This window comes from Rhea pennata, chromosome 4, assembly GCF_028389875.1.
Source record: "Rhea pennata isolate bPtePen1 chromosome 4, bPtePen1.pri, whole genome shotgun sequence".
Lineage (NCBI taxonomy): Eukaryota > Metazoa > Chordata > Aves > Rheiformes > Rheidae > Rhea > Rhea pennata.
This window is the reverse complement of record NC_084666.1, coordinates 14,559,144-14,584,448: the sequence shown is the minus strand read 5'-3', so window position 1 is coordinate 14,584,448 and position 25,305 is coordinate 14,559,144. Positions and strand designations below refer to the sequence as shown.

The 25,305-nt window shown below is 38.4% G+C and overlaps 1 protein-coding gene across 1 annotated transcript in view; it reads left to right on the top strand.

Moving 5' to 3' along the window:
• The window catches only part of SLC2A9 (solute carrier family 2 member 9), a gene marked incomplete at its 5' end in the record, with an annotated part of 101,571 nt that extends 84,174 nt beyond the window's left edge, over positions 1-17,397 (top strand). Inside the window, one exon of the mRNA XM_062575339.1 lies at positions 13,697-17,397. Within this exon, the coding sequence (XP_062431323.1) occupies positions 13,697-13,954 (258 nt within the window). The remainder of the gene's footprint in view (positions 1-13,696) is intronic.
• Positions 17,398-25,305: the final 7,908 nt, after the last annotated feature.

Sequence of the window (25,305 nt, the reverse complement as noted above, 5' to 3'; positions counted from 1 at the left end):
TTTGATGTGTTCATAGCAAATCAGTCTTTGAAAATCTGACCCTTTAATATAGGAAATGATTTAGAAAATGAAAAGGGGACCAAACCAAGTCTTCCAAAAACTAGTAATTCTCCTGGGGCCTCGGCACAATACGCAGTTTCTTGAGATCTAAAATAGCATTTCAATCACAGATATCTTACAGATCACCCGGGCAAGTAATACTTATGTGGCACATAAATTGTGTCACCGCTAAGCTTGCGTGGGTAGCATGGCTGTTGTTTGAAATGCTCATAGACAGTTTGTCAGCATTCTTTAGAGTGGGTGATAGGCGTTGTCTCTACAGATAAAATTCGCTTACTTATTTTAATAGTGTAGGTTGACAGAAATAGGTTTTGAGGAGCTTTCGATATGGACAAAGTAACTCATAAAAAATGTATGAGTTGCTCCTCAAACTCAGAGTTTTCTCTGTGTGTATCTAGCGTGACTTCTGTTTCTTAATGACTTAGCTTCTGGGAATATAAGACAGACTTTTTTTGTAGCTTCTGAGTAACTGCTGCTAGCTGGAAATACCTAGAGCAAAATGAATATCATAAAACAAACCTTAAGTACTTGCCTATGCCGAGTTTATGCTTGTTAGGCAAACCAGTGTGTAATCAACTTAAATTTATTTTTTTGTGCGCAGAAAGTATATTGAAAATGGGCTGGTGTAGTCAGTGACAACAAACCAGTCCATCATTTATTCATATCACCTGTTGGGGATGGGAGCAATATCTTGCATCTCAGGTGATGGGTCATAACAAGCCAACACCATTTTTAGAGTAAAAATTTGAAACAATCGTGAATATAATCATAGAGTCATTCAAGCTGGAAGTGACCCCAGGAGGTCCCTAGTCCAACCTTCTGCGCAACCTTCTGTGTTAGGACCAGATTTTCTAGGACTTTGTCCAGCTGCATCTTAAGAACCTCCAGCTCCTCTCTCTTAATAACCTCCTTTTTGTACTTCCATGTTAGTTTGTTTTTAAATTTAGAGGATTCAGTAATCAAAATTGACAGTGGCCAAAATGTAGCCAGAGTTTGGCCATTTCTGAGAATAGTTTTAATCTCAGTTCTGAAAACTGAATTCTTATATTCATAATCAATCCTGACTTGGAGTAAGACTCACTAAAAATTTAGAAGAGAAATTGATTTCTCTTGCTAATCAGCATATTTTATAGGGTAAATCACAAGAAATGGTCCTCTCATCTTAGTAATAAAGAGATGCTTTCTCGATGTTAACAAGCGCATCTGTTATAGTCTTGCCCCATGAAACTAAATTCAGAAAATTAATCAGAAAGAGTCCATGGGAGAGAGAGTATATTTAGATGGGGAAAAAATGAAAGCAGAATAAGATAATTCTAAGTTCCTGTACAATGTGAATTTTGTGAGCTTTGTGCATGTACAAGATGAGTGCAAAATATCTGTAATAGTGAAGAAGAGTTTGCCTTGAAGCTCTTCAGTGTTTCAGAATAAGAAGGGAGCAGTCAAATATTTCTTCCTGATACACAGATCTGCAGCTGTGAGCTGAGATGGTTTTTGGCATTAGTGAGAGACCTTTCTTGGTAATCCTTCTTCCAAGAAGCTGCCTCCATAAATTCTAGAGACTGACATTAGTGACCTGCAGGAATCAGTGTGAGGCAACCAGATCTTCTTCGCAGGGAGTTTCTGCTTTATATGTCTCAGTTCTAATCTCACTGCATAGTGAAAATAACTAAAATACAGCTCAGGATAATGTTCCTGAATATGTCAGACTTTCTGTTTCAGTCTGCTCACTAGAATAGAGAGCACTAGCAGAGTTATTAGTAACCAAATTTGTTTTAGACAATTGACCCTCTAGAGGAAAGAAGAACATACATATTTTTAATATTTAGTTTAAGGATTTTTGGTGAGCATGTAAATTTTACCAGATGCTTCCAGGTATTTGAATACGTGTAAAATATTCATCTCTGTGGTTAGATTGAAGCATTCTTTTCAGTAATTACATTGTAGGTATTTTATGAACCCCCCAGGTTGCTTAAAAGCTTAATACATGACATCAATTAGTCTTGGACTAGAATTCATAAAGAGATTTAAAATGAGAAGCAAGTTATTAACACAGGGAGCAAAAGTGTACCTTTTTATAGATGGCATAAAAAGAATGTTGAAAGTCTCTTTGTGTTCTCTGGGCTTTCTTCCTACTAATGTGCTTTTTAGTCTAGATTTGCACTTGCAGGCTTTCTAAAGTCAGACTAATTACAGCAGTGGTTATGTGGTTGCTGTTTTTTCCAAGATAATAGATTGTGTGGTTTAAGTTTGCTGACTGTTGTTCCAACATCTAGAGCCTGTCAGACATCAAATACGATCTTTGTTTCCTAGAATGTGACTCCACAGAAGTGTTTTTTTTCTTTTCTTTTAATGTAGTAGATATTAGATTAAATATTCCTGAAGCTCAATTAACAGCATCCTCATCACATTCAGTGAGAAGAGTGTTAATCTTGAAAATACACAAAGCTATTTTCTTGCACGGGGCTGTTAGATTACTAAGTATGCATATATTACCAATAGTAATAGGTCTTGTAATTCTTTTCCTGTATTAGCACTGTAAAATCTCCAGTGATGATGCTTTATTTTTTCCCACCTCTCTCTGCCCCAAACCAGGCTAGAGCTGCATCCACACCTCAATTTATTCTGAAAAGTGTGTCCTGAGATGTAAGAAACATAGGTATGCTTCCCCGCTCATCTGTAAACTTCTGTGTAACTTTTAACTGGGCACTCACGGGACCCAGCTTCACAGCGTTTCGTGGTCCAAGAGCATGTACTTCACAATCTTGTTAATATATCAAGGGCAGAGCTGCCCGGTGCTGATAACATGCTTAAACCTGCAGGACTGAGCTCAAAGTGCTAAATGGTAGATAACATTGAAAAGCCAGGCGGTGAGAGCAGTGGCGTGGTACTCCTTTACGCAGTTGCTGGAAAGCCAGAGCCCTCACCTTCTGAACAAGTGACTGATGGTGTAGACTGAAAAGTTCACCACAAGTTGTGCCCCTCTGCTGTGTGTGTCCCCATCCCAGCGGGCTTTACTGCCTGTGTTGGATACAAGTGGAGCCTTGCTTTTCCTGCTTCTGCAACCCTTGTCAAGCATAATAACCCCTTTTGATCAAATTCCGTTCGAATTATTTGATTCTTTTATTGATTGCTACAGTCAATGTGGAGTTTGCTTTTAATGAGCCCAAGGCCCTCTGCAGCAAGTGAGTGTTGCAAAGGAGTTAGCCGGTTCTGCTGGAGAGCTCTGGCAGAGAGACACTTTGACACCTAACTTCGTTGGGAAAGTTTCCAGATACACACACCAAACGCGCTTGCAGTCCCTGCTCCATCCTCAATTTATCTTCACTCCAGGTCTGTTCTGTCAGGTGACTTCAGTAGCAAGAAGGATGATGAAGCTGAGAGAACACACGTTATATTTTCAGATAACTACATCAGGAAGTATATCAGCTTTTTAATCACGGGAACCGTGTAACTGCGTAATACAGGTGAAATTGTGGCGTGTCTATCACTGGACGCCTGTAAGTGACAGGCAGGCATCTGTCTGGAGCCAAGAGCACCTTAGTAGAGGGAGTAGGCTGGTGACATCTGTGTTCCCGGTTTTCAATGATTTTATTGACCTTTTAAAGCCTCCAGAACAGGAAGTGTCTCTCATTAAGTGTAGGCACAGCATGTGGCTCACTAGGCTCCTTTAGGGCTTTTTGTGCTGCTGTGATAGTTCAGTACGCACCCAAGAAAGGCTGCTGCAGCCTCGGTAGCAGAATGCAAAGTCTAAAAAAAAAAAAAAAAAAAAAAAAAAAAAAAAAAAAAAAAAAGCAGTTAGCTCTGTAATTACTCCTCTCTCTGGAAATGGCAAGGTCATAGTAGGAGTGATATAGTGATGTCTTGGGCCAAATAATCTTGAGAAATGCTGAGAATTTAGATAGCAAAAATTACAATGAATGTGAAGTGAAAGAAAGCAAACCTAAAAATATTCCATCCTGAGAAAAGCTCTGAGAAAGGAAAGGATGACTGTGAATAACTGGAGCAGGAGAAAAGATCACTTACTTTCTTCCATCCAAAAGGAACAAAAAGTGTTTCTCTTACATATCAGAGTAAACTTTGTGAATGTCAGAACAACTTGGGCGAGAATCAACGAGCCAAGCAAACTGGAGGAATCTTTAACCTGAAGGCATTCAAGGTTATGTTAGTCATCCTTTTATAAGCTTATTTCTATTTAATATATTCTTCTTTTTATGGATAATGGGAAGAAACACATCATTTTCCCTCTGGCAGTAGTGACTCACTAGAAAAAAATAAAGCCCAAAACCAAATCTGACCAGAGGAACGCGTATATTCTTGTCTTCTCTAAGGTAAGCTATCAGATATCACATACGTACTTCTACGTCAGTACTTTCTAGTTGTACTAGAGTATATCTCTCTTACGTACAGAGTTCAGTCACCACTCCCAGCGGATTTCAGGCTGTCTGATAGGATATTCAGTGATGAGTTAAAAATTGCATCTATTTCTGGCTTAAGTTTTACTGACTTCACCTTTCAGCCATCAGAGACTTTATTTGTTGCAATTTTTTGTTTGTTTAAACTTTCTGTTGGACAGAACAGACTGGGCTTTTTGATAAATTTTTAACTGGTGGCTGAAGAGCTCATGTCAACGTATTTCAAACAACAGTGTTTTTTTTAATCACTTGTAAACTATGATGAGTTCACCATTCCACATGATCCTAATTGCAGTTCTTGATTTAATGGAGAATTTTTGGAACAGAAGGGTAATGGATGGCCTCATAACATATAAAACAAATACATGTTATGGACATCGCTTGTCCATAATCATCATGCTGCCTCTTTCTCACAGGCATATGTATAAACACAAACTATTTCCCATTTAGATGGACAAACCCCCAGACTTATAAATGTGCAGCAATACCAGTGGATACAGTCACACCATTATTAATGTGACCAGATTCAAACTTACTGCTGGCAGATATTTTTTGCCATCACCTCCCTAGATTCTCTGTTCCGTTTTATGCTACTGGAAAAAAAATCTGGGGCCTTGCCTGACTTTGTTGGAGCTTTGCCATTCAAGAATCTATTTTTAAGAGTGGGTGATAGCCCAAATTGTGATGCTCTGGAGGTGTGGGAGCGTGGAGGGCAGGGACGCTTGGTAAATCAGAAACCAGACTGTTTGCGTATGTGGGAATTGGTGTGATGAGAGGAAGCAGGCAGAGGGCACAACAAACTACAACAGCAGAAAAGCACAGTCTAAAAAGCCTGAAGACCACTGGTGCAATAGAATAGGCACGTTAAGCTGTTCCTCTTCGGTGGAATCTGCAAGGGCATGCTCTCGTAACCAGATGCAATAGCTGGAACTTATATGTTAGCTAAGAAAAGGTGCTGTTTATTTTGAATTGCATAATGTAAATCAAGGTGTTAGTAAGTATTAATGATTAACAATTAATTTCATGGCATGATGCGTCAATATGTCAGTTATTTTCATTATATGCTAATACATTCTTATTTTGTATTTCATTTGTTCCCTTAAAATGTTATGGAACAATTAAAGATCACATAGTAAACTAATATTATGCTACAGGACAACTGACATAGCAGATTTCTCCAGACATTTTCTGTCATAATAATTTATTTTTCTAGAAGAATGTGCAGTCTTTTTTGATGTTAAATTCTTGAGTGCACATTTGAGAAATAGTCCAGTTACTATGTGTTTTACAGAAACTGAAATCTTAGTATGGAAATACTAAACTAAATTTTAGAATAACACGACTCCTTTCCCAGTGACACAACAGGGAGCAGAGGAAAGCCAGAGAGGTAACAAGGAAATTAATCATTTTTATCCAGTGTGAATATTCTTGTTATTCTGTGCTTGTTTTTGTAAACATCTGTTGTCTTACTCCTTTTTACTGTTAAACATGATTAAGAAATAAAGACAAGGAGATGGAAGAAGAAGGATTATGGGTTAGAGAAGCACAGGGACACATTCTAGTGCTGAACATATCCTTGCAACACAGGTTTTTCCAGCCATTGCCAGCTGCTCACCCCATTGCTGTGGCAAAGAAAGAGCTTTGAAAACAGTAGAAGTGCTGGGGAAGTGGTCAGTGGAGGTCTTCAAATTTGTCCCCATGGTTGTACTAGAAAATGATGTAGATTCTTTATCTAAATGCCAAAGAAGAACTGAATTGCTGCTAGAATTCCTTAGGGGGAAATAAAGGAAAAAAGAAAAAAAGAAAAAAGAAAAGAAAAAGGGGAAAAAAGAAAGAAGACTTAAATGAGATTCATTCAGAACTGGGAAAAAGCTCTTTTCCATCTTGCTAGGCATACATACAGTCCTTGAGGAGTGCAGTGATTTTTTTCTCTCTTCTTCTTTCATAGGAGCTTGTATCATCTCAGAAAGCAAGACAGAGTCATTGCTCTCTTGCAGTATTTTCACAGCAGGACTGAGGCAGCGATAGTAATAAACTGCATGATATTTTCCAGCTCTCTGTTACAGAAATAGCATGGTATATCTCATTTTTACAAACACTAATAAATGTTACTATGCAGTTTGAAAGTATTTTATTCAGTTATGGAAAAACACCTTGATTTTGCAAAGTTATAATAGTTACATGCATTCTCCATCATCTATATTTTTGCTCTCTTTCTCTTTAATTGGAAATAGGGGCATGCTGGTAAGGCAGATGATGTGCAGCTTATTGCAGTGTGGTGTAGCTCTGTTCCCAGGTTTGTGGGTACTTCCCACTGTAGATCCTACTGCTCTAATTCCTGTGCCCTGGTGCAGGGGATCGCCGCTGGACCTTTGGCTGCAGCTGTTCCTGCTTAGCAGAGGCAGGTGCTGAGGTGGGAAGTAAATGAGTAGCTGGGTGGAACATCACACCCCCCAAATAGTGTTTTTACTAGTTGGATGGTTTTTAAGTGAAAAATGCAGAGAATTAAAGAAAGCTATTGCTTGAATTTTTACATGGCTTCTTCCTGAAAGCTTTCTACTCATATTGGACTAGAGGCATCTGACAGAAGTAGCGTCCAAATTATCAAGAAATTCAGTAAACATTAATTTTCTTTCCTTTTTAGACCAAAGTGTCTTGAGAAATAACCTGCTCTTGTATACTGTGGTCCAACTGGTGCTCAGTATAACATAGAATACAGGTGCCGCCAGGCTCACAGGCTCAGCTCAGATTACATATTAGCAAAATGCACAGGCATAAATGTGTGTTTTCCCCCTTTCAGATCCTAATTTATTTTCCCTGGGAAAGAGTACTTCTGAGTTGTTACACATCTTAGCTCTCTTGCATTTCTCTTTCTTCTTTATTTCTGAGCTCCAGATTTTCCTCATTCCTTGAGCTTCATTTACTTAGCCAGATCGTATTTTGGTTTTCTTGTTTCCTTAATGAAGAGTAATACCTGTTGGCTTTTTCTATTATGCAATACAGGAATTTGAGTAAAAAAGGTATGCACAGAAGCATATGGATTCCCTTGCTCAAGCTATTTTGAGCTTTTACAAATATATTGGATGTTTAAAGTAACTACAGCGTATCTGTATCTAGGGAAATGGCTGAATTTCCATGTAGAGATGAGAAGATATAATGCAGACTATCCAAACATTAGATAATGGAAAAAGCACTCTTAATGAGAAACCCACTTCAAGTGTAAAATACAACAATCTATTAACTTTTATGAGGAGGTGCAAGTGAGGGTTGGAGATGAAATTGCTGTTCATCCTCTTGAAGGTTCCTCTCTGTGTTTTTATTTAAGAAATATATTGCCTGTGTTCTGGCCTTCTTCATTACCCTGCACCTTCTGTAGACCCAAGAATTGAGTCCAAAACCGCAGAAGGATGAGGAGCAAAGGGCACGCAGGGAGTTTGTGCCCTCATCCATTCAATTTAGCAGGTTGTGTGAATTTGGAAAAAAAAGAATGTAACGCCGAGTGTCTACATGAATAGTGTATATTGCTGCTGATCATTTTAGTGAGACATCTAACTGCTTCATCTGACCTCACCGCTTCAAAGATCCGGGTTGACACCTATCCTGTGGTTCTAATTTTCATGGCAATTTCTAAATGTAAGTGGGAGCTGGCAGTGCCAAAGGGGCCGTGACGCTGAAAGCTGAGTATTTGGAAGCTGGGAGGGGAAAGGGGGTCACCTCTTCATCTGCTTGGAGCTGTGGTGGTACTGCAGGGTTTATTTCGACCTTACTGTGGAATTTGACTGCAGGTTTGTTTTTATCTGCTTGCTTAGATTTCCTGCCCCCCACATACTCTGATTCAAAATGGTTGTATCACTTCACTGCTATGAAATCCAAAAGCAAATAAAAAACAAAGCAAACAGCAGCAAGTCCCCATGTAAGACTCTAGGGACAAGTAATGGAGAAATCAGACAGAATTCAGAGAATGTCGCTGCTCTCTAAATGACAAATCAAGTGGAAATGAAAATAAAGGGAATAAATATGCATTTGTTTGTTTCTGAATTAAATTTCCATGAGAGCAGTAAAAGCCCACAGAGCCCCACAGTTCAATAAGAAAACCTCAGCTTGGCATAAAATAAGAAAATGCTGTTCTATCATTTCCTGGAAAGAGCCAAAAGTTCTGTTTCAAAAATGCTAATTTGTTAAGCTTGCTAAATCTGCCTCAGTTTGTTTATTTGCTTTTTCACTCTCCCATATCTGACTTAGAATATCTGTTTTTCTATTTTCATTTATGACAGTCCTACTTACTAATTAGACTTTGCTACAAAATGAATCAAATCAATAATCAATTGATCTGCTGTTAAATAGCACATGATGATCTTCAGCTCATCTACTTTTACATTTTTACAGATCTGGTATTCACAGAATACAAGCTATTCGCCATAGAACTTTTCTCTGCTAGCAGACTTTAGAAGTGGCAAATTGTAAAATATTTTGATCAAAAATGCAAAAATTTGATCATTGCTTATTTCAATGCCAGATTTTTTACTTGTTTCAGTTTACTTGACTTGGAAAAATGAGCTTTCGTACTCATCCATTTTGACTTTACTCTTTTTAAAACAGTTAAAATTCTAAAGAATACTGAACTTCTTTTTTAAAGAGAGAAAGGAAAAATGTCTGTGCAATCTGCATAATGTATATGGGAGCCCTACACAAGCTTGGAGTATGTTTGTAACCTTTATGATTAAGAAAATGTGACTGTGCTGCATTTCCTCATTCATACATCTCAATTACACAAGTACAAATCATCATCACAGTCAGGTTTGCTTGCTTGCCAAACTTGGGATCTGATTTAGGGGGGCTGCTTGAGTGCTTCAACTTTGATTTGTATTTGTGGCAATTGCATGCATGTCTTAAGGCTGTATCAGTGTGAAATATTTACAGTGAATTATTTCCTGTTTTTCCATTTTTCTGCAATTATAGCCTTGATCAGCTGTAAGAGTGAAGGGAAGGTAAAAATGAATAATTCAATATTCACGTATACAGATGCTATGTTTTAAATAACCTCCTTAGAAAGCCAATGTCAAAATAGAGGTGATGAGTTTAAAAGTTTATGCTTAGCTTTTAAGCATCCCATGTATTAGTAGCCCACACCGGGCTTGAAAAATGCAGAGTGAGTCCTGCCCAGGATGTAAGCGTCCACGTGCTTTCCCCCAGGGAACTGTAAGACCCCATGTTTATGTGTGAAATCTGAGAAGTAACAGAATTTGCATAATTTCAGAGACTCTGTTTTGTATTTAGCCAGAAGTTTCATTCGGATCTGGCTTGCTTTTGCTTCTTTTCTTTTTTCCCCTTTTTCTTCTTCTCTTCTTTTGCACTTCCTCCAGCTGTTTGGACATGATGGTCTTTTTACTAAGAGTCAGCTACTATTTGGGTGGTTATAAGTATTCAGTTTTTGAACACTGATGCTTCTATCCCATGTGATTTGTGAAATAATGTCACAAAGTGCAGAAAAATATTTTAGTCTTGAATTTTATCATTTTTCTTATGTCACTGAGAATATACGTCAGTGAAGGATCTTGAGACTGTCTGCTGGGCCAAGTACAGGGAGTTGCAGGATATCTGCCTTTCATATTGACATCAAAGACTTTAATTGAAATTCTTTCTCATTTTTTTTATTTCCAGTCCAAACAGGTAAGTCTGCCTCTCAAGCTGAGCAAAGACCTGGGGGTTTAGTCCTACAATAGCAACTGCACAGCCTGTAGATTTGTCCCGTGTCTAGCAAGTTGCAAGGAGTAAAATAATAGAGGAAGACTATGGATTTGGAGGTTACAGACACCAGAGTAAATTGTAGATAAGGACTTCATCAGCGTAGTGTTAATAATAATATAATATGCATATTATAAATAAAAGTGTAATAGTTTCACGGAACAAAGACCCAGCTACATTTTCCCATGGTCAGATCTGCCTATCAGTACCTTTTCCATAGTAGCCCTCACTCAATAACTAGGCATTCACCCTTTTCCCAGGACATCATGTGACATTTTGGATCACTTGATGTGCTGTCACATTAGATATCCTGTGGCCAATCTATTAATTGATCCACCCCCAGTATCTTCCCTCTAGCATCAGCCTGTTCATAATATATCAGAAACTGATACAACTGAATTAAACAAAAGCCTAGGCTATAAAATGGCTGTATCTCAGCCATTTTTTCTTGACTATGGATTCATTTTTTTACAATCCCTTTGACTGCTTTATCCAGCTGTTCTGTTCTATATCCTTTATCAGGATGTGCAACGTAGGTGGACAGTTTCATATTTATGAGTAATCTAATTCACACATGGCATTCTTCTATGCCAAATACAAATTAGATGATATTGGTTGAAATCTGAATGAGTTACAGAAGGCTGTGGATATCCATAAGTGTTCGTCTTTTTTGTGTCTCATAAGTGACAAACAATTTTAAAGAAATACTATGACTAAAGAATAGCAGGTGAGAAAAATGTATCTGGTGATTGCCCTGGTTTGTTCCTACCCAGGAGCCAGGGCTCCACCATGCTACACAAGTAGATCAAAGTTTTGGTCTCTTTCCTGCAGGACTCATTTGTATGTTTTATACTAAAATTTAACTTCTAGCCTATTCTCTGTGGAACTTCATTTAGATGTCCATAAGGGCTTCTTCAAAAGGGATCTGCAAAAATGAGAGAAAGCAAGTTTGTTATCAATAAAATTAAATATATTATATAAAATATATACAAATAAGCTATGCACTCATAAGGGTATTAAGTTTGCTTAGAAGATGTTTAGGAAGACAGAAATCAAAGGTAATAAACACTCGTTTAGAGAATAGGTAGCAAAGAAATAAACAGAAGAAAGAAAGGTGGCGAGAAGAGGTGGCTGCGCCACCAAGAGGTGCAGAAAAGTTACGGCATCTGGTTTCCAGGCTCATTCATAAAAGGCATTAATTTTTCCTCACCATCAAAGAGAAGATTTGGTTCTACACCAAGTCTAAAAAGAGAGTAACGTGTTGGGTGCATGACTGGAGTCCTACCATTCAGCTGAGAAACAATTTCGGATATAGAGGATCCAGATGCAACGTTTGGATTCTTAACGTGACAGGATGATTTGTGAGACATTGTGAAGTTATTTTTTCCTGCTTACTAATTCTCTTTGCTTCTGCCTATGCATAATATCCATTTCCTTCCCAGAATGTTTTCCCCTCTCGTCACCCATGCTCGCTGGCTTTCGATTGTCAGGTTGTTCAGGAATTTGGGCTTCTAGAATTTAGCAAAAAAGGTGTTGATGATTTCAAGAGTCCCTAGTCAATATTTCAGAGGATACTCTTTCCAGCTTTTCCTATTATAGACAGGAATAAAAGGTCTGAACTGGGTAATGAATTATCCATGGAAAATAGTGTGACTAGACAGGCTGACAGTCAGCCACGATATTAAAAAGCAACTGCAGGAAAGTTTTTTTCTTTTTTCTTTCTTTTTCCATAAAAGGACTCATGTCCTTGTACACCAGAGATGAGGAAAAATTGAGCAAATGAAACATTAAAAACAGTCCTAGGAATTGACCTGCCCCCAAAGGAGGCAGCTGGATATACCGAAAAGTTGTGGAAAGTCAGAGTTACGTCATTATCTGTCACTGTCTTGATTGTTTCAAATACATATATTTAATGGCAATTGTAAATACGCGTGTATACAAAGCCACATCTCCCAGGAACTCATAGACAGAAAAAATTTTAAGAAATTTTGAATAGGAGCTCAACTAGTGTCACACAGAGATCTGGAGTTTGCTTCAGCTCCATGTGGTGGATGACCCAGGAAGGTCTGTGAGATGGGGCTAGCTCTGGCGTCTGTGCTGAAGCACTTGCTGAAGCAGTTCAGTTATTCAAGTTTACAGAGCTCGCTCACTCTTCACCAAACTTTTACTTCCTCTGTCTTAAAGGATTTGCTCTAATATAACCTCTGTCTTAGGATATCTGAGATTAAGTGCAGGACGTGTCCAGTTTTCTTCATATTCCATGTCCTTCAGCAAGGCCCCGTGGAGAGATTGCCTATATTTTGTAGCTGGAGATACCACTTCTTATTTAATTTAGCCTTGTTAATAAAAGCAAGTCAAAAACATGTTCTCTGGACATTTGTTTTACAGATATAGATTTAAACAAGAAAGTAGAGGAAGAAGAGAGGTGCTCAAAAGCTCTTACAGGGAGGCTGGTCCCTTTGATGTTCCTGAAAGGCTGGCAGTACTTTGGTGGAACTAAGATACTAAAGCTCTTCCCTATTCAACAAAGCAGTTAGCTGGCAATAATGTGATTATCAAATATTTTTCAAAATTGTGTTATTAAAATGTTACTGAATGCTTTTAAATGAGCTACTAATCGCCAGGCAAGAAATACTTATGTTTTGATGAAGTGCAACTCTTCCAAGTTGGCTGGAGCATTTATGATAAATTTCTAAATTAACATCTTCCTCTTTCTGTCCTGTTTTTGCAGCGCGGTAAAATCAGAAACATTCAAATATGGCCCGTATTTCATTTTCAGTTAGTTTTTACACTTGTCGTTAGTGCGAAAGAAGTATATTTTCTGAATTTTTTTTTTTTTCTGCTGTAAGCCCCTGTAAACTTAGAAATGATACGGATTTTTGACATTTGTTTTTTTCCTTGTTCATTCTGTAAATCTCAGAACTTGCAACTAGTGCGATGCAGATGCCTCTGGCTATGACAGTTTTCTCATTTGTTAAGAACAGGTGCGCACCGTTACAAAGAGTCCCACATTTCTGTCCCTATATTTTGAGAGCTACTTTTCAGAATATTTCAGTAAAAAAATCTGCCTCATTTCCAGAAATACGGAACAACTGCAAGAGGCAGTTAAGTCCCGTGCGTCGGAGACGCCCTGATCCCTCCACCTGCTCTCTTCGCTCCCGCGGTCGGCAGCTGCAGCCTGGTGCCCCCGGCGTCGTCCCGACTGCGGCTCTGCGCTCCCCTGCCAGGAGCCCGGGTCTGCACGTCTGGGTTGCCACCTCTGGGCCATACAGGCTGCTGGAAGAAATATGGATTCATGCATTTTTATGAACTTCTAAGACACTCGGGCTTGCAGTGAACGCCAACACTTACTGTATTTGGTTAAAAATTGCTCCATAGCGCCCGTTTTTTTCTTTCAAGCAGTTCTTGATGTTCCTTTTAGTCTAACTTTTCTCCCTTTAATAACTGTAATGACTGTGTCCTTTGTTTTCTCTTCACAGAGTGGTTTACAGACCTACTGCTTCCTGGTGTTCGCTGGTATCTGCTCTGCAGGAGCTATCTACCTGTTCTTTGTCCTGCCTGAAACAAAAAATAAGACACTTAATGAGATCAGCCAGGCATTTGCTAAAAGGAATAAAGTATCTTTAGAAATGCAAGAAATGAACCACAATCCAGAAGAAAGGAAATCAAGTGCGGAACAAGAATCAAACTTCGCTTCTTCAGTGGTCAAGGGGGAAACCAAGGCAGGAATTGTATAAAACATGAATATTCTTCAGGGGTGGGGGGAAACGTGCTCCTCTAATTCAGTGTGTTTATAGCAGTGTGCAACTTGTATTTTTGACATTATGGCATGAGCTGCTTCCCCATTTGAGTATATTTAAAGTGAGCGCGGATGAATTTGATAGCAGCTAGGGTGATCCTAGAGGAAATGTAAGGCTGGCATAGCAGCAGCTGATTAATTTGATTAGAGCCAGAGGTTTTTGGGAATCCCTGTAAAATAGGTGCTGCGGTGAATAGGGCAGGAATCTAGATTCAGAGAAGGGAACTGGTGATGAATTATGAGCAGATGCTGGCTGAGCACCTTGCTGCTCTAATGGTGAGAAGTGTGCAGGGTTGTTGTGGAGGGCACAGAAGGAACTGGGGCTGCTAAAAATCAACCCAGACAAACCTGAAATGGTACCAGCTTGCATTTCTCCCTGTTTCCTTATAGTCATTTAAGTTGCACATGAAAATAGAGGACTTGAAAGGCCACTTGTGACACTCCTCCTGCCTCCTATTTTTTTTTCCAGCTATTTAGACTTTTAGTTGCTTCATCAAAACACCCCCAAGCTTCTTACAAAACAGAAAACCCCAGATCCCAAAGGTTTTCCTTGTCTAGCTCTCAAATACTCCTCAGCTAGTAGTAGGGTTGCCTGTCATCTTTGGATTGATGACACTGAATTTCTGGTTTATTTTTTTAAGACTAGTTATAGAAGCTTTGATCTGAAGAGAAAACTAGACTTCATGGTGAATTGAAAGAACTATGGTAGTAGGTGTAGGGTGCAGCATTAAAAAAAAAAAAAAAAAAAAAAAAAAAAAAAAAAAAAAGTTTCCCAGCCCATTATAGCTGGTACAACATTTTGGAGGAGAGAGAAAGGAGAACACGTTTTTTTCCTTTTCTTTTTAAACTCTTTTTGAAACAAGACATATGAGCCAAAATTTCCCTGTAACCCAATGAAATGTCATTTCTTAACACTAAGATCTTCAAATGAATTTGAGTACCTAATTCTTATTTAAGTATTAATCTCTTTTGGGCATTAAATTCTGAAGCTCTGGGCCTAATTCATTTTTCTTAGTTTCAAAGCTACTTACTGCTTTAGAAAACTGCCTTCAGAGTCTGCTTAATTTCATGACAGAGAGACTTAGCAGACTCTCTGGGTTATGTGATCCATTTCCTTCCACCTGGGATTTTTTCAGTCAGATCATCTTTCTAGTGTGTAATTGCAAGAATAGTTTTCCTTGACTCTTTTGGACCTGGATGCTGAGAAGGGTAGTAAGTACTTTTAAATAAAATAGCTGTTATTTTATATGAAAAGTCATTAAATCTTAGCTGCTCTCTGTTAGGAGAGAGAATAATAACTTGCCTAATAAGCATGTGCAGCATCTGGGGAGAGCCAGCTGCTTCTGCAAGGTATATTTACTAATGCAGAAACTCATGAATTTGGGATGTGTTGAATATGTGTATATATAAATACATATCTACACATATATACACCTGGTATATATTATATATATATATGTGTGTGTGTGTGTGTGTATGTGCGTGCGCGCGCGCGTGTGTGTGTATATATATATATATATATACACACACATATACATATATATATATATATACACACACACTCGCGCGCGCGCGCACATACACACACACATATATATTTTTGTATGTATGTATGTATATTGTGGAGAATAGCTTTCCAATACTAGTTTTATTCAGATTTCCCTGAGCTGTAAGATGTTTATTCTTTTATTCTACATTGCAAATTAAAATCAGAGAACTTAATGTTCACCTATTACTGCTAAATGATATGTACAGTATACTGTGATTTATTTATTTGTGACATATTTACTGCACACATTGTAAACTGACAATGTAGATCATCTAATAGAGCAATTTCATTACTGGGTAATAAGAAAAAAAAAGGTGTGATCCTGTAAGCAAGGATTTATGCTCTTTTATTGGGACAGAGGCACAGTAGTCAGTAAGAAAATGAGTAAAGAAATATGAGTAAGAGAATTAAGAATGAGGAATCAGACTTATGATACTGGTGCTATAATTAAGAAATAGAGTGAATCAGAATTATATCAACTGAAAATCATATATAGAAGCTAATCAAATACTATAGAGAAAAAGGAAGCAAGATGTCTTCTCTAGTAACCACCTGTAGAATTATAGGGCAAATGGGCATATCCTCTTTCAATAGGCTTTAGTTGCCTATTCCAGATGTTATCTGGGGCTTTGTGAGCCTTGCTATGTGGGTGGCTGCGTGAAAATCCTCCTGAATGCCACCTCTCTACTCAGATTCAGAAAAAAAAAAAAGTCTTTTCCTTCTGCCTATAGGGCATTTATTAGTGGGCAAGTTCAGACCTCCTCATTCCAAGTGGGAAGAACCTTATTTTGCATTTAGTGCCACTAACGGGATAGGATGTGATTCTGAGTCAATGTGGCAGAGCTGGAATCCATTATGGTTGTTACAATTAACAGAATTTAGTGCTTAATGCTGTTCTTCAATGCGCATTATAGGCAGTAGTTGATGGTAATGTTGCCACTGGATCACTTTGATATGGATACGGGTAACTTTGCCATGTTGGCCTGATACAGCAGTCATACTGGATTTCAGCAACAAGATGAAATCATCTTAGAGTTACTCAGCCAGTTGCATTTGGAGGCCAATTCTGAGCAGGTTAGTAAAGAGATGGTTCGATAGGATTTCCCATCATAACTCAGGGGCTTGTACAGTATTACCCACAGGGGTCTGTGGTGGTCTCTTCTGCAACCCTGTCTGCCCGTCTCTTGCCATACCTGAGCTAGGTGCACTCCAGATACGTGCTTTCTGAGCTGCTACACGGAGAGCCGCGGCAGACTGAGTCCACCATGGGGCAACAGTTACGTGCCTCTGCAGCAGTTTGTTCAAGTGTATGGTACAGAGTAAAAGTGATTCCAGTTGCCAAACATGTATTTCTGCAGATGTTTTGCTTACTGTCTGGGGAAGGCAGCTGCAGTCTCCTCTGCCTTGGGTTTTGGAAGTTTCTGAGGAAAGCTGAGATGTGCAGGAACTGCACAGCTTTCTCATCTCTGACCCTAATGAGTTTTGAGTTGTTCTTAAAGTTGTCCAGCAATGTTTTTTTTCTTTTTTTTTTTCACTGTTATGCTGCTATAGCTTCTCCAACAATGAGAGGACAAAATGGAAAATATCAACCATTTATTATCTGGTTTTATTGTTGAACGTATCAAAATGTCTCTAGCCCATGCATTTGAAAGTGAGAACACTTTCTGCAGTGCCACATTCTGCTCTCCTGTCTGTGACTGAGAACGAGATCTGGCTCGACTGTGTTTCTGTGTATATGAGTACTGCAAGTGGGTAGTGTGTGTTTGATCAGTTATGTCCACACACACAGTGACTGCAAAAATAAAACTTCTTTGGAATAAAATTGAAAAAAAGTGTTGAATCCACTCATAAATGTAAATCTGCTCAGCTGTACAAGTCTCACTGATGCCCCAGGACGAAACCTGAATCACTTCAAACTCTACAGCTAGCTGGCTGGCTGGGAGTTCTTGGGAAGAAAATCATTCATGAACCTCTATATTTGGGGAGGAATAAGTTAAATTATACTTCTCAGATTCCACCCTTATATCTTTCTTATATTAGATTTTATAGATACAAATCTTGATGCCAGTGAGAGGTAAATGATTTAAAACAGCTAGTTGTAGTAATAAAGTATTAATAAGCATGTATTAGAACTGTTGAATCTAGTGAGTTTTATTTTTCAGGAAGCTGCCAATTGCCACAGGTGCTTCAGTTGCTAAAGCTCTTTTTTCTGATGTGAAATTCAGTCAAATGAATATTTCTGCTTCAAAGATATGTAAAACCTGAGATCTGGAATATACATACATATAAAATTGAATTTCATATATCAGACTCTGAGGCCAATTTTCATTCCAAAAGGATGTATTTTTTAGTGGTAGAATATGCAAGTATTATTTCAGCCATATGGAACAATTTTCATATTCAGAGTGAAATGAAAGAAAGAAAAGTGAAAAAAAGAAGAAAAGAAAAAAAAGAAAAGAAAAGAAAAAAGTCTTTGAAATTTGCTTTGTTTCCTTTGACTATATGCTTTTTCTTACAGAAATTGTTATAAAAACTATTACAGCTCCCATCACCTTGCACAGCAGGAAAAACGTTTAAATAAAGCATTCCTATGAGATGCCTGCCATCTTTTTCTTTCAGCTTGGCTCCTGGAAATAAGTTTGGGATACAATCCAAAATCCAAACCATATAGACCCAATTTATGAAGTAGGTTTATTAATGCAAGTGTTGAAATTGTTAAAAGGCTCAGTTCTAGGTCCATACTTCTATCTGCAAGTGATACCATGTCAAAGTGAGCCCCTATGAAACTAAGTGCTAGAGCCTGTCTTTGCAGGAGGCACATTTCATGGGAAAGACCTGGTGGTTGGACTCATAACCACGTTATCAGAGCTCACTAAGCAATCACACATAATCCGAGTAACCACAGCCCTCTTTTCCCTTAGCTCAGCTGTGTTACCTCACTTTTGCCATCATCTGAGAGAGACGGGGAGTAGATGATCATTAACTTAACTGACTCGGAGCTCCTTCTTGAGATGTTCCTGTGAAATCTGTGCTCCAGTCAAACTCTTCTAAATTTTTTTCTCTCTTTCTTGAAAAGCAAAGGAAAAAAAAAAAGCTTCCAGGACACCCTTTTCCAGTAATTATTGCAGTCAATAGAAATCTTCTCTAGTGCCTTCAATTGACATTAGGTCAAAAACCCAAGGAACAGCAAACTGTGTAGCAACTTTTGTATGCAGGTAGCTTAAGTCCCTGCATCATTTACCCTTTTTTGCAGGTAGGCAGGAAGAACAAATCTGAGGACTGTGAGCTCTCTTAATATCATCTGTTGAACTCTGAAGAGTTACCTAGATTTCTTTCTGTTTTGTGACTATAGTTTAAGTTTCTCTGAAGTATGTTTATTAGTATGGATGCTTGGCTGCAAACAGCCAAAGTGAAGCATGGTATACGGGAAAGATCGTTCTGGGTTTAGGAAGCCCTACACATTTTTGCTTTCTTTAGAAACTTGGCTTGCTTTCTTCATCTAGGTAAAAAACCCAATCATTCAGATGGTGCAAAAGCACTGATCTGATGCGTTTATTCTGAGTTTGTATTGTTCTTTCCTTCCTTCCATCCTTCCATCCTCTCTCTCTCTCTCTCTATATATATATATATATATTAAGTAGAAGCAGTAGGCACCATTGCAAAGCATGAGATGATTGCCGGAGTTGTTGGTTGTCTAAGATAATTTCCAAAATGTAAAAAGTAAAAGATAACCTATCAGCCCACCTGAAACACAATAATTAAGAGCATGCTCTTGAAAGACTAAGAGATAATTTGTCTGCTGCTGTGTAAGTTGCAACAGACACATTGATACTTTATTATTTTCTCTTGTTTCTCTCAGTTAACAAGTCAGCCAAGCCAAATGCTAGCTTCACCTCCTCAAATGCATTCCACCTTTTGTTTAAAATTTGTTCCAACTGATTATGTAAGTATTTTTAAACTTTAGATTTGAAAGAAGGAAAACAAGTTACCTAGGAGAAAAAGCAAACACTCCAAAATTATAAAAATGACAAATACAATTTTCCATAGAGGCTCTCCTTTGTAACGCTGAGTTCAGAGAAGAATTCATCACTCAGATCCAAATTTGATATCTTTCATTCCCTGATGAATTAGGCTCAGCAGACTATATATATATATATGTATGTATGTATGTGTGTGTGTGTGTGTGTGTGTGTGTGTGTAATGTATATATATATATATACACACACACATATATGTGTGTGTGTATGTGTATATGTACACACACACACACACACACACACACACACACTGTTTTACATTATTCCATGGTGAGAGTTCAGCTGTTTTAATTCTCATACTTTAAAAAAAATAAAAATAAAGAAAGAAAGAAAGAAGGAAAAAACCTTTTGGATGTTATGCCAAAAGGCAACACAGGGCCAAAGGGCCAGCGCAGCAAATCACTAATACTAATGCAGTTTGATAAGTCCCTACTAGGCAGACATGAAATGCTGGGCACCTTGTCTCAACAGGAGAAAGTAGAGGATGACAACTATCTGAAGACTTCTAATGGAAAGGGAGGGTTAAATAAATGAATAAGAAGAAACATGGCGGGGAAAACAAAACAGAATGCAAGACAGATGGATGCTTGTTTTTACAGTATCTGATTCAAGTCCTATTCAATGAGCAATTAAAAATAATTTAAAGCTAATAGGAATATTTAGAAATGCATAACTAAAACTGTATAATTCTTTGGCACAAAATGGAATTAATGAATTTTTATAGGATTAGATATTTAAATTTATGATAAGAATCACATTTAAGTTAGGCAAGAGAAATAAAAAAAAAGGAAAGGCTATGACTGTCAGAAGATAAGAAATATCTCAGAGGAGCCGAGCAGTCTGTAATTGATCATTCCATCATTCTTTCACCTTCTTTTAAGATGTACAGATAATTTATGGAGACAAGATGATGCTCTATGTGAGCCCTATGCTCGGATATGCTGTCGTAATTTTTACAGGTTGTAGTGAGCACCACGAGCTGACCTAGAATTCTGTAGAAGCAAGGAAATCCCAGCACCATCCAAAACAAATAAGACTTTCAGTTTCACAATTAATGATTCAAAAAAAAAAAAACTTAGTTTTTCTCCTTATAAGGGAGGTTTTTAAATCTAAATTGGAACATGATGCCTCATGATTATGACTGAGAAATTGTATATTGAACATTCTTTGCTCTATTTAAGAGCTTTGCTATATTTTAATGACTTCATTTTGCAAAGCTGTTATATGGTACAAGTTTCAGCCCCTTCTCATTGTTCATAGCTTTGTCTAACAAGCTTTACAAATGAACATTAATAAGACAAAAAAAAATGTTAACTATACAGTAACAGTGGGAGGAGACTCCGCATGTCTGGCAAGTTTGTGTGGTTTCTGTGAATGGGGACAGCTGGTTTGGCTTACTGAAAAATTAAAGACTTTTAGTAAGTACTTTTAAAATATCCTCAAACTACATTGCTAAGTGAGGTCATCTTTGAAATGCAAAATAACGGGGTTTTGCAACAGAGTCCAAAGGAAGGGTGATGTTACCATGTAGAACGTAGGTGGTGATGAAGAGATGAATGCAAATTTTGGAATGCAAAAATGGTTGACAGTTCTAAGATTTTTTTTAAGTTAGAAGTGACAGAAAATTGTAACACATCATAGATGCTTTCTTTCACTGTCATTAAGTTACTCAGGACTACATTTAAAATAAGAATTTTAAAGACAAAGATTTTTTTTCCTTTAAATTAAAAAAATGTTGACAACCTTCTGTACATGATGTTTTAGTATGGTCTGCTTTTTAATGCTACTTTCAATCAATTACATCATAAACACATCCGACAGGCCAACAGTAGTAAGTTCTTTCCAGCCCCAGATGATGGTGAAATTTCTTTAGGTTGTTTCTTCGTGACCAAAAAAAAAAAAAAAAAAAAAAAAAAAAAGCTACAAATAGCACACTATGGACTGATAGCAGTGGACTTCCAGGCTATTTTACTATTAAATATTATAGATGTGATTTGAAATACTGGGAAAATTTTGTGGACATCTGTCCCGAGGAAAGCTAGCTGGCATTTGACCCTTTGCTTACATTGCAGGTCAGGGATCCACTCAGAAGCTTTATGCAGCACTGAATATTCACATAAATGTTCCCAGTGGTGTCAAAATAATTGATTACCATTGTGAATGAGGGCTGATCAGAAGGTGAAAAATTTTCATGACTGGGATCAGCAAACAGCAAATACAGCAGATACCACCACCACCAGCCACTGTATTGAGGTCCTCTATTTCATACGCAGCTGATCAGAATACTACTAATACCTAAGAGTGAAATTAAATCCAGCTCTACAATTTGCTTTGTTTTTTGATAAACTGCTCTATAGGAATTAGCAGAACGAATGGGCCTTGGGCAGTTCTCTGCAATACTTTGCCTGACCTACATACACAGCTGGGTGGACAACGCGCCCTCCTTGGGCTACACTGAGCTCCCCCATACTGTCGCTGCTGGCAGCAGATTCACTCCTCAGATCTGAGATTCATTCACCCATCTTCAGCCTAGCAGAAAAATCAGATGTTTAGCTTAGACCTTTAACATTTGCTTTTTTATCCTTTAGGATAAAACTTTGCAGCTTAAGATGCTGACACAAGATAAATGCTTCATCAGCTCTCACCTTTGAATTTCATGCTGATGAATTTTAAGAGTTGTTTCATTCTCTATTTTTTCAGTGAAGCCTTAGCATTTGCATATATCACAGCAAAACAATCCCAGCCTATGCCTCTTTCTACGCTGCATACATTAAAAAAAAAATCCTTACATTGTATTTATTTATTAAGTCCTCAAAAAACATCTTCACAACTCTTGCAAAGACTACATTTTTGGCATCCACATTTACAGGAGGATTATAACAGCGTGAAGATAAAGCAGGCCATGGACAACAAAGGTGGCAAGGCTGGACCGACTGCCTTTCCTCCCGCCCTCCGCCGGCTTGCGCCCATCCTGGACGGAGCAGCTCACCCCTCAGCTGCACCGACCACATCCCAACACCGTCTCGGAAAAAAAACGGACCATGACAGGAGCACTGGCAGCAGCTCATGCCACGCACATGCCCGGTCCTGGTCTGCTGGCCGCCCTGTGAGCTCAAGTGCAGTCAAAACGCCTTCAAAACAAAGCGACTTCGCGGCTACCACAACCGCCCATGAACACTTCTACCCTGAGGAAAAATTACTGCTTGAAAGGACATGATGTATAATGGTCAAAAGTTTGCATAGCTTCAGGTGCACCAGTCTGCTGACGATCACACTGCTGTTATATAACAAGTTGGCTAGACTTTACTTCTATTTAGTGAAGCAAATACAGTTCTGCCTCTGTAGTGACTAATAGCTCTGCATCAGATGTATTGCACTGCAAAAAAGAAGGCAAACCATAACACTGAGTTATACACTGGACAGTCTTTCCTCATATACATTTAGTTCAGCATGATGAATGCTCATCAGCCTTAAAAGCCATTCATAGTTATGATGGTAGCCAGGAGTGCGAGATTTGTTTTAACAATTATTTTAGAATAATTGGTGTTTTCAGATGTCGCTTCTACAATATGCTCAAGCAATAGCTATGCACAGTGGACTGTACATGCTGGATTCCCAGAAAATCTTGCTCTAGAGTGAATAGCGCAGCTGTGTGATTGGTTTGAAAGATGATTTACAACTGCAGAAATCTTTATATGCAAAACGGAGCACATGTACAAAAATGGTCTAGTGTGCTAATAAATACCTGCAGCTGCCAGAGCCAATCACACAATCATGGAAAATGTATGCAAAGTAGGGGCATAATTACATATGTATTATCGTGTGCACTGTTCTTTTTATATACATTTATACACACAGTATATATATACTTACAGTAAATATATATTATATCTGACCGTATGCGCCCTACAAGGTTGGAAACAAAGACAATTCTGTAATCTAATAAATAGTAACAATCCATAAAATCCAGTAAGCTACATCTCCTGGCACCTATTTAATTAAGTGTGGCTTTATTAACCTGCACAAACTGATACACTTATCCAGATCAGCCCTTAGATTTTTAAAGTAAATTATTTATAAATCTGTGAAGAGTTGAGTGATTTTCTTTCCTTAGTTAGAAAGGCAAAGTTATATAACTATTACTGGAATAGTTACGTTCCTTGAACTATAAATGCAACAGCACACAACAGGCGACGGGGATTCTAGTTCCCTGCTGATTTTGATTTTTCCACATTCATTCCCAGTTATTGATGCAAAAGGGTTTCTAATAACTGTCAGTGTGCTTGCTCAATGTCCACAGTCCTTCCATGCTGTCTGTTAAAAACTAGGGCCAAATAGCAATAAGCTTCAAAACATAGCTCTTCTTGAGCTTAGAGAAGCTTAAAAACCTGTTGAAAGTAAGTCCTCATGAGTTATTTTCAGCCTCGTCCTTTCTAAAACATGTTCAGAAATCCAGACACAGCTGAACTAGCAGCCTTGACCAGACACAGATTTTTATGTTCTCGTTAATACTGAAATAGCAGCACTCTTTTCTGTATTGCTTCATTTATGTTGGCAGTAGAAGGGGAGCCATACTAAACTTTGTATATACTCTAGCACCATGTTCATAGAAAAAAACATATGATGAAGACCATGAAGACAGGTCCAGTCTGTTGGGATTTGACAGTTAACTCCTAGGTTTACACATAATTAGATAAGCAAAAGCCATTTCCTCACACAAACTGGAGCTGCCTCCCATGCTTGTACTGGCCAAACACCGTGACAGTCCAGCGGGTGCTCCCAGGCTGCATGGGCACTTAACACCCTGCGCCCGAGGGGCGTTTTGGGGGACACCACGACGGGTACGGAGGGAAAAGCAACATCATTCAGCCTCCTCGTTGACCTTATTTCGAAACGACACCAACCCAGTGAGAACATACCTTTCCTTAGTTTCAATGTCTTATGCTAAACAAGATTCCCGTGGTGCCTTCATTCTTCATGAACAGTACAAGGAGAGGTTTGCAACTGTCACTAATAGGTTGTTTTGGATCTCATCTGTCAGCTTATGCATCATTGAGGCACACAGTATTTTTCAGTCTTGCGTGTTCTTCATGAGGATTGTGATACACACATTTTTCAGTCAGGCGGTAGGCCCATAGCATGTTTAAATGACTCCTCAGGAGTCATAATGAGATACCATTCAGTCTGGTTGCTGAAAGCTAAAGCAGATTACAAAAAAAATGCCTTTATGAAATAAAATGTACCTCAAAAATGTGTTTGAAAAACAAGGTTTTGTGGTAGTGGCAGACATCAGTCTGGGAGTAAAGAATGAAAGAACTAGGGTTCAGAGGTGAAAAAATATATATAAAAAAACACTGAGGAGACCCAGATACATAAAATGCTGCTGCACAAAGGAAGGAAATAAACTGTTCTCTGTGCCTGTGCTGGATAGAACAAGAACTAGCTGAGGTAAATTGCAATTTGAAAGCCTTTATAGCAGTAAAGATAGGAAGACACTAGAGCAGCTGGCTCTGGGAGCTGGGGAAAGTTCCTCTCTGCATTACTCTAAGGAATAAAACATGTAAAAGTGGTTTAGATACAATTAACCCTTCTTTGACGTGGCACTAGAAAGCTGCTGTGGTGCTCCTTCGAGCCCTGGACCTATGATGGCACTGTGCAATACTGTCCTGGGCCTCACAGGCCTAGACATCTGGAGCAGATCAC